This window comes from Ruditapes philippinarum, unplaced genomic scaffold (genome assembly GCF_026571515.1).
Source record: "Ruditapes philippinarum isolate M1 unplaced genomic scaffold, ASM2657151v2 ctg1067_1_1_1_1, whole genome shotgun sequence".
Classification (NCBI taxonomy): domain Eukaryota; kingdom Metazoa; phylum Mollusca; class Bivalvia; order Venerida; family Veneridae; genus Ruditapes; species Ruditapes philippinarum.
The window spans coordinates 45,823-60,588 of NW_026867088.1; the positions used below are offsets into that span (position 1 = coordinate 45,823).

At 34.7% G+C, this 14,766-nt stretch overlaps 1 protein-coding gene across 1 annotated transcript in view; it reads left to right on the forward strand.

Annotated features, from left to right (window-relative positions):
- LOC132734795 (neprilysin-1-like) overlaps positions 1 to 14,149 on the forward strand; it is a 32,816-nt gene extending 18,667 nt beyond the window's left edge. The window contains exons 9-20 of the mRNA XM_060721649.1: positions 530 to 632; positions 1,388 to 1,507; positions 1,833 to 1,931; positions 4,060 to 4,137; positions 4,899 to 5,002; positions 6,680 to 6,738; positions 8,630 to 8,681; positions 10,292 to 10,359; positions 11,155 to 11,285; positions 12,170 to 12,235; positions 12,739 to 12,911; positions 13,329 to 14,149. Coding sequence (XP_060577632.1) covers positions 530 to 632; positions 1,388 to 1,507; positions 1,833 to 1,931; positions 4,060 to 4,137; positions 4,899 to 5,002; positions 6,680 to 6,738; positions 8,630 to 8,681; positions 10,292 to 10,359; positions 11,155 to 11,285; positions 12,170 to 12,235; positions 12,739 to 12,911; positions 13,329 to 13,428 — 1,153 coding nt within the window. The 3' untranslated portion in view covers positions 13,429 to 14,149. The remainder of the gene's footprint in view (positions 1 to 529; positions 633 to 1,387; positions 1,508 to 1,832; positions 1,932 to 4,059; positions 4,138 to 4,898; positions 5,003 to 6,679; positions 6,739 to 8,629; positions 8,682 to 10,291; positions 10,360 to 11,154; positions 11,286 to 12,169; positions 12,236 to 12,738; positions 12,912 to 13,328) is intronic.
- The last annotated feature ends 617 nt before the right edge of the window (positions 14,150 to 14,766 follow it).

Genomic DNA, 14,766 nt, shown 5'->3' on the forward strand with positions numbered 1-14,766 from the left:
TTTATTATTATATAAGTATGAAGATTTTATCATTTATTTTCTTATTTAAAGACATTTTAGCAACTTTGCTAGTGTTGGCATGCTTATTAAGAATTCTGCAAAAGACATTCTTTAAAAAAAATTAGGTTAGTTTATATTAAAAAGAATTGTTAGTTGATGAAAAATAAGGAAGAAAGTTTTAAGCTGACTATATCACTTTTGTTGATTCTTAGTTTGACTTTTCAATAAATATGGAGAGTTATTTTACTCACCCAGGTGTCGGCATCTTTGGTAAAGTTTTAACTTTGAGTTACCTTTATTACTGACTTTTCCCACTTTTTACTGCCAAGTACTGAAAAACAGCAGAGTATGTTGTCTTACTGATAGCCTTTGTTTATTCTATAATTTTAAGTGTTTAGTCTTCAGACCTAGTACTTGATAACTGTATGCGGTTTTATATTTACTCCAAATCATTTAAGTAATACCTATTACATGTGATGTAATATTCATCATTACAAAGTTAAGATTAAAACATCTATTTCTATTACAGGATTGTGAGTAATTTTGTAATATGGAGGTTGATATTGGGGTTTATACCAGAACTAACGTCAAGTTTCCAGGAGGCAAGAAGTGCTTACAGAAAAGTTGTACAGGTTTGTTCCTTGTTACACAATAGTTCTTGTGGATGAGGAATTGATGAAAGGTCTGTAAACTGTAAGTGATGAAAATAAAATTGACTAATAAGGGTTCCGTTGTATACCTGTCTGGTATGATGTTTCTTACATATTGTGGAATTATGCTTGAAGTATAAATAGGTATATTATAAAATGATAACTGTAAGTGTATATCTTATAACTTACTTGTAGTAAGCTCTCATAGATTTTACTTGATTATTTCACAGCTGTCATAGATTTTACTTAAACATTTCAAACTTGGTGTTAGCCAGTCTTGTACGTTCCCAGCAAAATTCTCTGGTGTAAAATACAAATTCCAGATCAGAATATATCTTATAACTTTATTTCCTCATGACTAAAATACTGTAAAATTGGTGTGTAATGTAACATTACTTATAGGGGCATCCATGGCCAAGTTGTTAAGGTCATTGACTTCAAACCACTTGCCCCTCACTGCTATGGGTTCAAATCCCAGGGATATTTGATTCTTTCATGTGAGGCAGCTATCCAGCTAGCTTATGGACCGTTGGTGGTTCTACTCAGGTGCCTGTTCGTGCTTGAAATAATGCACAGAAGGGCACCTGAGATCCTTTTCTATCAGTAAAGCAGGAAAGTCGTCATATGACATATACTGTGTTGGTGCACATAAAACACAACAAATAAAAAAGAATTAAAAAAAGTAACATAACATTATTAGCTTGCATATTTTACTGATCTATATTTTATTATTACAGGGAGTGATCCGGGACAAACCAAGATGGAATAAATGTGTTGAATATCTCAATGAGAGGCTAGGACTGGCTACAGGTGCCATGTTTGTACACGAAAAGTTTAGGAAGGAAAGCAAAGATGTGGTATGTGATTTGGTCTTTACTTTTTTGGGTTTTATTAAAACATTTAATGTCTCAGAAAATTACCATGATAAAATGAGAACAACCAGGTGTGCTTGTAGCTCACCTGAGCACAAAGTAGTCTTTTTTTCTGATTGGTTCTTAATTAGCCAAATGATTGAAGTAATGTTGATGTATCATGATTAATGATACATCGTGGTGCAATAACAAATTTATTAAAGAAAAAAAATGTTATTTACATGAAACAATGATGTCAATATAAGATTTATAAATGCAAAATGATATATGTTTGTATATTTGTAACATACCTTATAATGTATTATTTTAGGCTTTAGAAATGATAGCTAACCTAAGAGCTGCATTCATAGACTTACTGCTGGAGAATGATTGGATGGATAATGAAACTAGAGCTGTTGCTAGGGAGAAGGTAAGGTCACTTTGGACTAAGGCTGTTGCTAGGGAGAAGGTAATGTCACTATGGACTAGGGCTGTTGCTAGGGAGAAGGTAATGTCACTTTGGACTAGGGCTGTTGCTAGGGAGAAGGTAATGTCACTTTGGACTAAGGCTGTTGCTAGGGAGAAGGTAATGTCACTTTTGACTAGGGCTGTTGCTAGGGAGAAGGTAATGTCACTTTGGACTAAGGCTGTTGCTAGGGAGAAGGTAATGTCACTTTGGACTAGGGCTGTTGCTAGGGAGAAGGTAATGTCACTTTGGACTAGGGCTGTTGCTAGGGAGAAGGTAATGTCACTTTGGACTAAGGCTGTTGCTAGGGAGAAGGTAATGTCACTTTTGACTAGGGCTGTTGCTAGGGAGAAGGTAATGTCACTTTGGACTAAGGCTGTTGCTAGGGAGAAGGTAATGTCACTTTGGACTAGGGCTGTTGCTAGGGAGAAGGTAATGTCACTTTGGACTAGGGCTGTTGCTAGGGAGAAGGTAATGTCACTTTGGACTAGGGCTGTTGCTAGGGAGAAGGTAATGTCACTTTGGACTAAGGCTGTTGCTAGGGAGAAGGTAATGTCACTTTTGACTAGAGCTGTTGCTAGGGAGAAGGTAATGTCACTTTGGACTAAGGCTGTTGCTAGGGAGAAGGTAATGTCACTTTGGACTAGGGCTGTTGCTAGGGAGAAGGTAATGTCACTTTGGACTAGGGCTGTTGCTAGGGAGAAGGTAATGTCACTTTGGACTAAGGCTGTTGCTAGGGAGAAGGTAATGTCACTTTTGACTAGGGCTGTTGCTAGGGAGAAGGTAATGTCACTTTGGACTAAGGCTGTTGCTAGGGAGAAGGTAATGTCACTTTGGACTAGGGCTGTTGCTAGGGAGAAGGTAATGTCACTTTGGACTAGGGCTGTTGCTAGGGAGAAGGTAATGTCACTTTGGACTAGGGCTGTTGCTAGGGAGAAGGTAATGTCACTTTGGACTAGGGCTGTTGCTAGGGAGAAGGTAATGTCACTTTGGACTAAGGCTGTTGCTAGGGAGAAGGTAATGTCACTTTGGACTAAGGCTGTTGCTAGGGAGAAGGTAATGTCACTTTGGACTAGGGCTGTTGCTAGGGAGAAGGTAATGTCACTTTGGACTAAGGCTGTTGCTAGGGAGAAGGTAATGTCACTTTGGACTAGGGCTGTTGTTAGGGAGAAGGTTAGGTCACTGTGGACATAGACTGTTGCTAGGGAGAAGGTAAGGTCACTATAGACTAAGGATGTTGCTAGGGAAACAGTAAGGTCACAGTCGATGAATAATGAAACTATGGTTTTCACTAGGGTGACAGTAAAGGCAATGAGGATAGATAATGAAACTAGGTCTGGTTGAAGAATGTGAGGTCATTGTGACCTAGGGATATTTCTATGGAGTTAGTAAAGTTGCTTTGAAGGAATAGTAAAATAAAAGCAATTTCTAGTGAGGTTGTATAGTTACTTTGGAGGAATAATAAAACTTAGGCAGTTGCTAAGGAGGAGGTAAGGTCAGTTTGTTTGTTTGTTTGTTTCATTTTATGCCTTTTCCCAACAGTATTTCAGTCATATAGGCGGGTAGTTTCCTAACCATCGTTCCTGGAGAGTTACACCAGTACTAGACTACCTTCATCGCGTTAAACTACCAAAGCATTTCCCGGGGACCGAACCCACGCCAGAGAGGTAACTTGATTAGAAGTCATCGACTCTAACCCCTCGACCACGGAGGCGGTACAGGTAAGGTCAGATTGAATGGGTCATGACACTTGAGATGTTGAGACAGAGATAATTAAAGTTACTGTGAATGGATAATGGAAATAGGGCAGTGGCTAGAAGAAAGGTAAGGTTGCTATGGGTTGGTAATAAAACTAGAGGAGTAGTTACTAGGGAAAATGTAAGATAATTGGCTGCAATAGAGAAAATTATTATATTTGATAAAGAACACTGTTGTTAAGCAGTAATATTTCAAAACTTAAGGCATTTGTCAAAACTCAAGGTCTATGCTAAACAATGGTGAAATACTAAATAAAAAAGCAGATTGTATTTTGAAAATTAAGGGAAATATTTTACTTTAAAGTGAACAATTGTTTAACATCTGTTATTTTCAGGCTACTGCAATTAAGGAGAGAATAGGATATCCAGACTTCATATTGGATCCAGAAAAGTTGGATAAAAAATTTGAGACAGTATGTAACTAGTTTCAGTTTTCCCTATGGGTAATTCTAACTGGGTATAAGAATTTATTTCCTGCTTTTTGATAGGATACTAGAAAATATCTCAATGAGATATCAGTTATCTCACACTGAGTGAAATATAGTAGTTATACAAGTGTAGAAAAAATGCAAGAATTAACTTGTTAGTTTCCAATTCTTTACATTAAAAGAAATACAAGTGTAGGAAAAATACATGTATTAACTTCTCTTTACTTGTTTTTAATGCAAGCAATATTTCCTCAATTTTGAAGGATGTGTCAAATACCTTGTTTTAAAATTAGATCTCAAAATTTTATTTCATTCTTAACATGGTTGAACCAAATATGATTATCCTTTGCCACCAGTATAGAGCCAGGCCAGCCTGCATCAGTTTGGAGGGAAAAGTCAAGTTATTATGATTGCTGCAGTTTAGTTGTAAAAACATGCAAAAACTTTACCATAGCCTATTACTCAGACATTATCATTATTACAAGTTATCAACATGAAACATGGAATACTTGCTCATCATAACAAGGTGATGTTGTTAGACAAGGGGCATTATTCTGAAAACAATATTTGGAGTTATGCCCCCTTTTAACTTAGATTTTTTAACAGATGAACATTATCATTGTATGCAGTGCTCTTGTTTTTACCTTGAAATCCCCTTTGATGATAAGGGCTGTTCTAAATTCAAAAACAATTACACTTGAAAATAAATAGAAACAGATTATGATTGGTTGGTTTTATTATTTCAGCTGCATTTTGAACCAGATGAATATTTTGAGAACATCTTGCGAGTAGAGAGATATGATTCTAACAGGACAATGGCTAAATTTAGACAACCGGTGGAAAAAGATGTGTAAGTACAGTCTACTCCACTTATAACGAGATCTGTTTTAATGAGGTACCGGTTACAACGTACATTCTACTGTGTCCCGGCTTTTTTCCTTCTATTTTTCTTTCATTTCTTATCGTTTATAACGAGATCGGTTTTAGCGAGATATCGGTTACAACGTACATAATTTCTCTGTCCCATGCGTATTTTTCAGAATTTTAACGAGGTCACTTCATTTGCACTTTGTCTCTTCAAAAAGCAGGTACGCGAAAGCGAAAGTAGAAATAAATGATGCTCGACGGTGTCGGATTTCTCAATTTGTTCTGTCCCGGTTATAATGAGACCCGGTTATAACGAGGAATCATCCGAAGTCCTGACAATCTCGTTGTATCCGGAGTGCACTGTAAAAGTTTTGCCCTTTTACCTATAACCCTCAAACAACAAGAATTTAAATTACATATACATGTATCATCAAAATTGAATTCAAACTGTGCGAAATTCCAAATGTTGCTAGTAGGTATTGTTTCATTGATCTTATTCAATGATGGCAGTGGTGAATTGCAAGTAACCATGCTGTGCCTTTAACACTGTCTAAAGCTGAATACAACTTTTAAACATGGAAATGGTGTTTCATTTAGAAATAATATCAAATGTGTTTATATAGCAGTGATTATGAAATTAGTCAGTGTGACACTTTTGTGCTATTCCATGAAAAGCAATATGTAGTTACCTCATCCTAATTAATACCTTTGCCTCCATTATAATGCTTAAGATTGTACATATCTGTGCATTCATTCCTTAGTCTAATAGCATTTTGTTTGTTGAAGTTGGGGAATGTTATTTAGCATGTTGCACATTGGTTAATAGGTTGATCAGTCCATAAACCAGATTTTGAGTGACCAAAATCTAGAAAACTCCTAAAGATGTTATAAGAAGGTTGATCATAACTACATGATTTTGAGGTCAGAGATCAAGGTTGTTGTGACATTGACCATAAAAAGCTTGTCTGACTGATAATTAGAGAAAATTTTGGCTCATAGCCCTCAGACTTAGTCAGCAGGTTGTTCATGAGTTATAGATGATCCCTGCTGATTATTTAGGTCAAGGTCACTGAACAAAAAGCTTGTCTGACCAAATATACAGAGAAAGCTTTGGCTTACAGTTCTCTGATTTGATAACATGTATAAGGTTGGTCATGACTAGTAGATGACCTCCTCTGATTTTGAGGTCAGTAGGTCAAAGATTTGATTTTGTGGTCAGTAGGTCAAAGATTTTATTGTGAGGTAAGTAGGTCAAAGATTTGATTTTGAGGTCAGTAGGTCAAAGATTTGATTTTGAGGTCAATAGGTCAAAGATTTATTTTGAGGTCAGTAGGTCAAAGATTTGATTTTGAGGTCAGTAGGTCAAAGATTTGATTTTGAGGTCAATAGGTCAGATATTTGATTTTGAGGTCAGTAGGTCAAAGATTTTATTTTGAGGTCTGTAGGTCAAACATTTGATTTTGAGTTCCGTAGGTCAAAGATTTTATTTTGAGGTCAATAGGTCAAAGATTTGATTTTGAGGTCAGTATGTCAATTGATGGTGTTTTTTTCACCACAAAAGCTGGCATGCAGTCTTCAGACTTAGTAGGTAGTTGGTAAAATTTAGGGGGCATGCATGTTTTACAAACATTTCACGTTTCTTTTGTTTTGTTTATTTCAGATGGGAGCAGGACCCAGCTGTAGTGAATGCCTTTTACAATCCTAACACTAATGATATAGGTAAACTTTTATCATCGTGTCATATGTTTATTTGTGTTAGAAGCATTGTTAACATTCCCCACTGGAATATTTGTTAACTCTTGCTGCTGGAATTTTAATTTACACATAAATGAACGATATTAGCAAACAGTAAGCCTCATTTATAATTGTTAAATAACATAGAATTATATTGACCTTGTAACTGTTTCTAAATGATCCTGAAAGATAGCTTTGTGAGAAGGTAAATTGGAGAGAAAATATGTTTTTATGCTACCAATCATGTTATCGGTTCTACTTATCATGACTTTTATAGACTGTAGGTACATTAAGGAGCACTTACTTATTCCAGGGACTGCGTTCAGGTCGAAGTCAGGCGAAAACTTCGTCGTAAATATTTTCACTTCGCCCTATATGATCTGTAAAGCGAAATTCTAGTCGCCCTAAAATCTCTATGAAATGTCTGACATGTATATTTCTCCACTCGATAATACTGCCTGGAGGCAGATTTAATTGTGTAATCTGACGTAATTAGCACACGCGCTGAAGCGTGGTCATAGCGACATTTTGAATTCACACTTGGAAATCCACATCGCTAAAAATAGCGCATTGATTATACGGTAAATTTAAGCTGTGAAAGACCTTGATATGGATGCAGCAGATGATAAAAAGCAAGCTAATTGATAATTAAGTTACCTCAAACATATATTTGTGTCTTATTTACAATATTCCCTGTACGTTTAGTTTGTTTCACAATATTCCCTAAACGTTCTGTTTGATTTACTAGTTCTCCTATATGTCCTGTTTGATTTACTATTTCCCCTATAAAATTATGTCCTGTTTGATTTACTATTTCCCCTATATGTCCTGTTTGATTTACAATATCCCATATTATACGTTTGTTATCACCATTACATTTAAGATAGTAATATTCATCATTAAAACTGATGTAAATTGATAGAATTTGGATAATTATTATGAATTAAAGAACTTTTCATTTTAATTAATAAATTGCATTTAAAAGTTAGAGTCAGAAACTGTTGAACCTAAAAAAAATTAAAAAATGTTGTGTTGATGTAAATCAAATGCAACTAATACTTCATTAAATATCATCAATACACATTTGTTTATTTTCCATGCCATATACATGTATATTTTATATGCATGTACATATAAAGGTGTACATGTATATTTTGTGAAATAAAATTAGGAAAAAGAATCCAATGATATAACTCAATTGATGATCACTTCTCCCTAAATTTCAAAACTTCTCCCTATTTTTCCTGAAGGGAGAAGTCACTTCTCCCTAAATTTTCAGTCCAAGGTAGTCCCTGTTATTCTATGCATTTATGGCACCAGTGACGTTTGTTTCTAAAAATAGAAGATCAGGAAACAAATATCGTCTGCTTTACTAATTTACATATAGAGAGCAGACCGGTAGATTAGAGATATAGAAGGGTTTCCTTATTGTTAATGTATTTTATTAACGTCAAATTTCATTTTATTCACCTTACCAGATAATTCTTTTGATTTGACAGTTATATGAAATGGTCTGAAAATAATATACATGTATTTAATCTTTAGAAAAGCTGAAGGCTGCATTAAAACCAACCAAGAAATGTATCAGCGTATTTTAATTAGCTATTATTTCAATATTTGAGCCACGCCATGACAAAACCAACATAGTGCATTTGAGGCCAGCATAGATCCAGACCAGCCTGCGCATCCGCGCAGTCTTATCAGGATCCATGCTGTTTGCTATCAGTTTCTCTACTTGTAATAGGGTTTGTAAGCGAACAGCATGAATACTGATCAGACTGCGCCTATGCGCAGGCTGGTCTGGATCCATGCTGGTGGCAAACCCATTATGTTGGTTTTGTCATGACGCCGCTCATTTGTTTGACTATTATTTCAGTGTTTGCAGCTGGAATGCTTCAGCCACCTTTCTACAGTGAATACTTCCCAAAGTAAGTACACAAAATTACTTCTTATTATATAAGAAATATTTTTAGTTAACTTTTCAAAATAGGCTCATATATAATTAAGAAATACAGTGTACTACAATTTCACTGGTGCTTATAGTTTTATTTAAGAATTGATAGACAGTTTTGGTCTGAGAATTATAAATTGTGATATTTTTCAGAAAAAAAAAGTCAGATTTCTACTACATTTAATAACCTATAACTTTGAATTTATTTCAGCAAGAGCTGTTGGGTAGTTGCAAATATCACTAACATTTATAAACAGGCTCCATCAAACTGTGCCTGCAACCTTTTCAATTTGCCATATTGGGTGCTCTTTAGAGATTCTGTTTTTAGCTCACCTGTCACAAAGTGACATGGTGAGCTTTTGTGATTACTTTTCGTGCGGCGTCCGTCCGTAAACTTTTCATTTAAACGACATCTCATAAACCAGTAATCCAATTTCATCCAAACTTTACAGGAATGTTCCTTTGATGATCAACTTTAAAAATTGTTCAAAGAATTTAATTCCAAGCAGAACTCTGGTTGCCATGGCAACCAAAAGAAAAAACTTAAAATATCTTCTTTTAGAAAACCAAAAGAGCTATAGAGCTTAGATATTTGGCATGAAGCATCATCTAGTCAGTGTCTACCAAGTTTGTTCAAATAAATGCCCTGGGGTCAAAGTTGGCCCCGACCCGGGGAGTCATTGATTTTCCTAATTTGTATATAGTAAAAACTTTAAAAAAATCTTCTTTGAAAAAACCCAAATAGCTAGAGCTAAGATATTTAGCATGAAACATACTCTAGTTGGTGTCTACCAAATTTGTTCAAATAAAAGCCCTGGGGTAAAAATTGGCCCAGCCCCCAGGGCGTCATTGATTTTCCTTATTTCTATATATAGTAAAAACTTAAAAAATCCTCTTTTAAAAAGCCACAACAGCTAGAGCTTAGATATTAAGCGAATCATCCTCTAGTGGGTGCCTACCAAGTTTGATCAAATAAAAGCCCTGGGGTAAAAATTGGCCTCGCCCAAGGGGGTCATTGTTTTTTCCTTTACGTATATAGTAAAAACACTAAAAATCTTCTTTTAAAAACCCCAAAGAGCTAGAGCTAAGATATTTAGCATGAAACATCTTCTAATGGGTGTCTACAAAGTTTGTTCAAATAAAGGTCCTTAGGTTAAAATTCCCCCACGGGGGTCATTGATTTTCCGTATATGTGTATAGTAAAAAATCATCTTATAAAAAAACCCAAAGATCTAGAGTTTAGATACTCAGCTTGAAATATCTTCTAGTGAGTGTCTACCAAGTTTGTTCTAACAAAAGCCCTGGGATCAAAATTGGCCCCTCCGAGAAGGGGGGTCATTGTTTTTCCCTATATGTATATACATGTAGTAAAAACTTAAAAATCTTCTTATAAAAACACCAAAGAGCTAGAGCTGAGATATTTTTCATGAAACAGGTGAGTGGTTTCAGGGCCATCATGGCCCTCTTGTTCTCTATTCTATTTGATTATTAAATTATTTTGAAGTTTGATAATTCAAAATTATCATTAAAATGTATATTTTTCAACACTGATATAAAGTACCCTTGTACATGTATTTATAATTTCAGGTCATTAAATTATGGTGGTATTGGTGTGGTTATTGGACATGAAATTACACATGGTTTTGATGATAAAGGTAAGTTTCTCCAGCATCTTAGCCCTCAACATGCTAAATATCTTAAATGAACTTGCCCATCTTTCAGTCTGGACAAAAACATTCATTTTTAGGGAAAATAAAAAAGTACTGCAATAGATCTAAGATTAGAGTCTGAATTAAATAGTCATTTGTCTTTAACTGCTGAATCAGAAATCATGGGATTAGTAGTCTGTCAATTGGAGATACTGGTTAATGGTTAGTTATCCAGGAAATCAGATTAAGTGGACTGACAGCTAAGATGTAACCAAGGATGTGTTAAGATAAGTACAAAAACTAAAACAAACAACCAAAATAAGTACTGACTGAATATTGAACAGTGCAGACCATGATCAGGCAGCACAAATGTGCACGCTGATTTTGGCCTGCACTGGTTATGTAGATTCAGTTGCTGTCAGCAGGGTAAAGGTTGATTTAAAGATAGGACATTTTGTCAGAGTGGTTACAATAATTGACTTAAAATCTCATTCCCCTTATGGCTGTAGGTTTGAATCTTGCCAAGGACTTAGAAACAATTTAAATTTCATTTGGTCCTTGTTTATTAAATCATGGAATCTTCTTTACATATTCAACATTATTTTGTAAATGTAAAACAAGATCCAATGGTTATAAATTTATAAATCACTTACAGACAAATTGTCCAGGTTAACTAGAAGAATTGAAGATTTTAGACACACTTTAGGTGTATTGCAGTTAAGAATAAAGGTTTTATCTTGCCCATTACCTTTTTTAAAAAAAAGCTAAATATCTTATTTTTTTGTGTTTGTGTTTTTTCAGGGAGACAATATGATAAAGATGGTAACATGAAGCAGTGGTGGAAGAATGAAACTATACAAGCATTTCAGGATAGAACACAATGTATCATAGAGCAGTATTCTAACGTGAAGTTAGAACAGATTGGTGTCAATGTAAGTAAAACATGTTAAACTGTGTTGAATTGTTTTTAAGAAGTTTCTGTACAAGAAGTTTAGAATGATAGCAGGGCGCACAACAAATGATTAGCAGTTAAATTATGCCCTGCATAGCATAGCATTTGAAGAATGCAGTGCATAGCATAGCAGTTGATTTATGCCCTTTATATCATAGCAGTTGCACTATGCCCTGCATAGCATAGCAATTGATTTATGCCCTGCATGGCATAGCAGTTGAATTAATGCTGCATAGCATAGCAGTTGATCTATGCCCTGCATATCATAGCAGTTGAATTGTGCCCTGCATAACATAACCATTTGACTTATCCCCTGCATAACATAGTAGTTGAATTATGCAGTGCATTATATAGCAGTTGAAGTTTACAGTGCAGAGCATTACCATTGAATTATGCCCTGCATAGAATATCATTTGAATTATGCCCTGCATAGAATACAGTATCAGTTGAATTATGCCTTGCATAGAATAACAGTTGAATTATGCCCTGCATAGAATAATGGTTGAATTATGCCATAACACTGTTGAAGTATACAGTGCATAGCATAGCAGTTGAATTATGTCATGCATAACTTTCCTATGCTTGCAGTGAAGTTTAATGTCACCTTGACACATAATAGCATCAGAGATTATTTAAAAATGTATGAGACATAGATTTATGTTTTAATGGGATTTATGAGTATTTTTATAGACAATAAAGTGAATTTATTTGTATTCTGACAATAAACTGACAATAATCTGACAATAAACTACCTAATACAACTATACCAAAACTGACAATAAATTGACTATAAACTGACATTAAACTGACAATAAGCTGACAATAAACTGACAATAAAAGCAATTTGCTTACTATATATTGTAGATTGATGGTAAAAATACACAAGGTGAAAATATAGCAGATAACGGTGGTCTAAAACAAGCATATAGGGTGAGTAACCTTTAATCTAGCTGTTAATATATTTGTAAAGCATTCTGCCATGTAAATTATATAGTATGAAGAACAATTTGAAAAACCTGACAGAAAATAAGAATCTGATGGGACTGTTGTTGTTGCATTCTGAGGTTTAATAGTCGAAATAGGATGAAGGATGGTTTATTTAGGAACATCTCTTGGAACATAATAAAGTCTTGGCATTGTTTTTGACTTTTTTTTTTGGCTTTTTCTGCATCAAATCAAATTTGGATCTATGTGTTCCTGGCCTAGCGAAGATCCATGCAAGTTTCAGGACAGTAAACACCCATAATCATTCTATTTTATCTTAAACTTAGTTAAATTCCTTTAATCAATGCTGAACTATTAGGGTTCAGTTGTGACAGATAAATAATAATGTAAGAGTATTGTTTAATTTGCAATGTTATTACATAAACTATATGACATTTTCATACAATATTCTTATTTATAACTCAGCATAATGCTTGTTATTGTTACAGGCCTATAAGATGTGGGAGAAAGAGCATGGTCCCGAACCTCTGTTACCAGGTCTTGACATGACGCATGACCAGCTGTTCTTTCTCAACTTTGCCCAGATATGGTGTGGTAACATGAGGGACAAGGCCGCTCTAGAGAAAATCAGAACATCAGCTCACAGTCCTGGCCCAATTAGGTAATTGTTATCATGGCGGATTATGATTTTGTCTTTGATTCTTTTCTATGCATTTACGTAAGAAATAATATCAGTCTGAGTGGTGTTTATCAGCTATTTAAACCGGTTTGAAGTTCTGATGCTAGGAATTGACCATGAAGGCAAAATCACGAGGAGTGTTAGAATTAATAATAATTATTGAAATAATTATCGATAATCATGTAAAAGTTTAGGATGTTAATGCAAAGGGACAGTACTCCATTTATACAAGTTCTATAGGTGTATTTATAAAGCATTACTTTACTGTTTGATTTTCAAGCTTTAGTCTGTACTGAATTTAGCTAAGTTTGATTGTATAGGAAGGTATAAGCTCTTTTTTTTCTTTTCTTTTTAAAAAAAAAAAGATTTAAAATTCATCCTAGCTTCTTTGTATTTCAGAGCGAGGTTGCCACTTGCCAATTCTGAAGACTTTTCTCGGGCTTACAACTGTCCATTGGGTAGCAGAATGAATCCTGTTCACAAGTGTTCAGTATGGTGAAAAATAGTGGCCACGATTCATTCATACATTCATTATATGTATGGTGAGCAGTGATGGCCATCATTTACAAATTTATTACCTGTACAGTGAAAAAAATGGCCAACATTCATTAAACATATGGTGAGCAAAGATGGCTGTCATTCACACATTTATCAACAGTATAGTGAAAAAAAAAGGCCATCATTTCAGCATTTACTACCTGTATGGTGGGAAAAAATGGCCATCATTATTTACAGCCATCGTTATATGTATGGTGAGCAAAGATGGCCATCATTTACACATTCATTACCTGTAAAGTGGGAAAAAAATGTCTTTTCAGCATTCATTAACCATATGGTGAGCAAAGATGGCCATCATTTATACATGCATTACCTGTATGGTGAAACATAATGGCCATCATACAAACATGCATACGTATATTTACCTGCGTACCTGGTCATCATTTACATATTCATATCCAGTATGGTGAGCAAGGATGGTCATCAGAACATTACTTGTACAGAGAAAAAAAATGGCTTTATTGTAAAAAAAAAACAATTTTGTGTGTTTACCTAGTGTAAATTTGATATCTTAAAGATGAAGATTGTGTATTATATTTGTGTTTTACACTAAACTAATCAAATGCCAAAACTGACGTGTGTGATATAATAATGGCTGCTGTCAGTGTTCAATGTTTGTGGAACAGTAAAATCCAGTCAAGTTCAGTGTAATTATTGCCGGAAAATGTATGGTGCATGATAATGGCCATAATGTAAATAATTTTCATACAAGCTGCATTGTGAAAACTATAATAAAGAATAATATTTATTCTAAATCAATGTAGCTTAAAGATTCAGTGAAGAAATTAGAAATGGGTGTCTTGTGTTGGTGCTTGGGATCGTGAAAGGCGACTGTTGAAAATCTTGATGACTCGTCATAACATGTCGCAAACATACTTGGTGTATTCCCATGTACCAGAATGCTGATCACGTTGATGATTAATACAGTTGGAAGTATATGTGTTAAATCATGGTCTTTCAAAATGGAAGATGCTGGTTAATTGAGACAGGATTGTTCGATAACATGGAATGAAAGACAAGACAGACTTATTAAAGACAGCGGGTATCTTGTGTTCTTGTGAAAGATGTTAAGTCGAGGATTTACACAGATGTATATATAGAGATTGTGTTCTAAAGTTAAAGTAGGGCATTTGTTGAAAATTAGACCTCGATTATTTTTTAATCCTAAAATCATTGCGCTGAATACATGTATTAGGAAGCATATAAATGACTTCCTATTTTGTACATATAGATATAATTCTTCATGTAATATAATTATGTGTTGTATAATGTTTTGAGG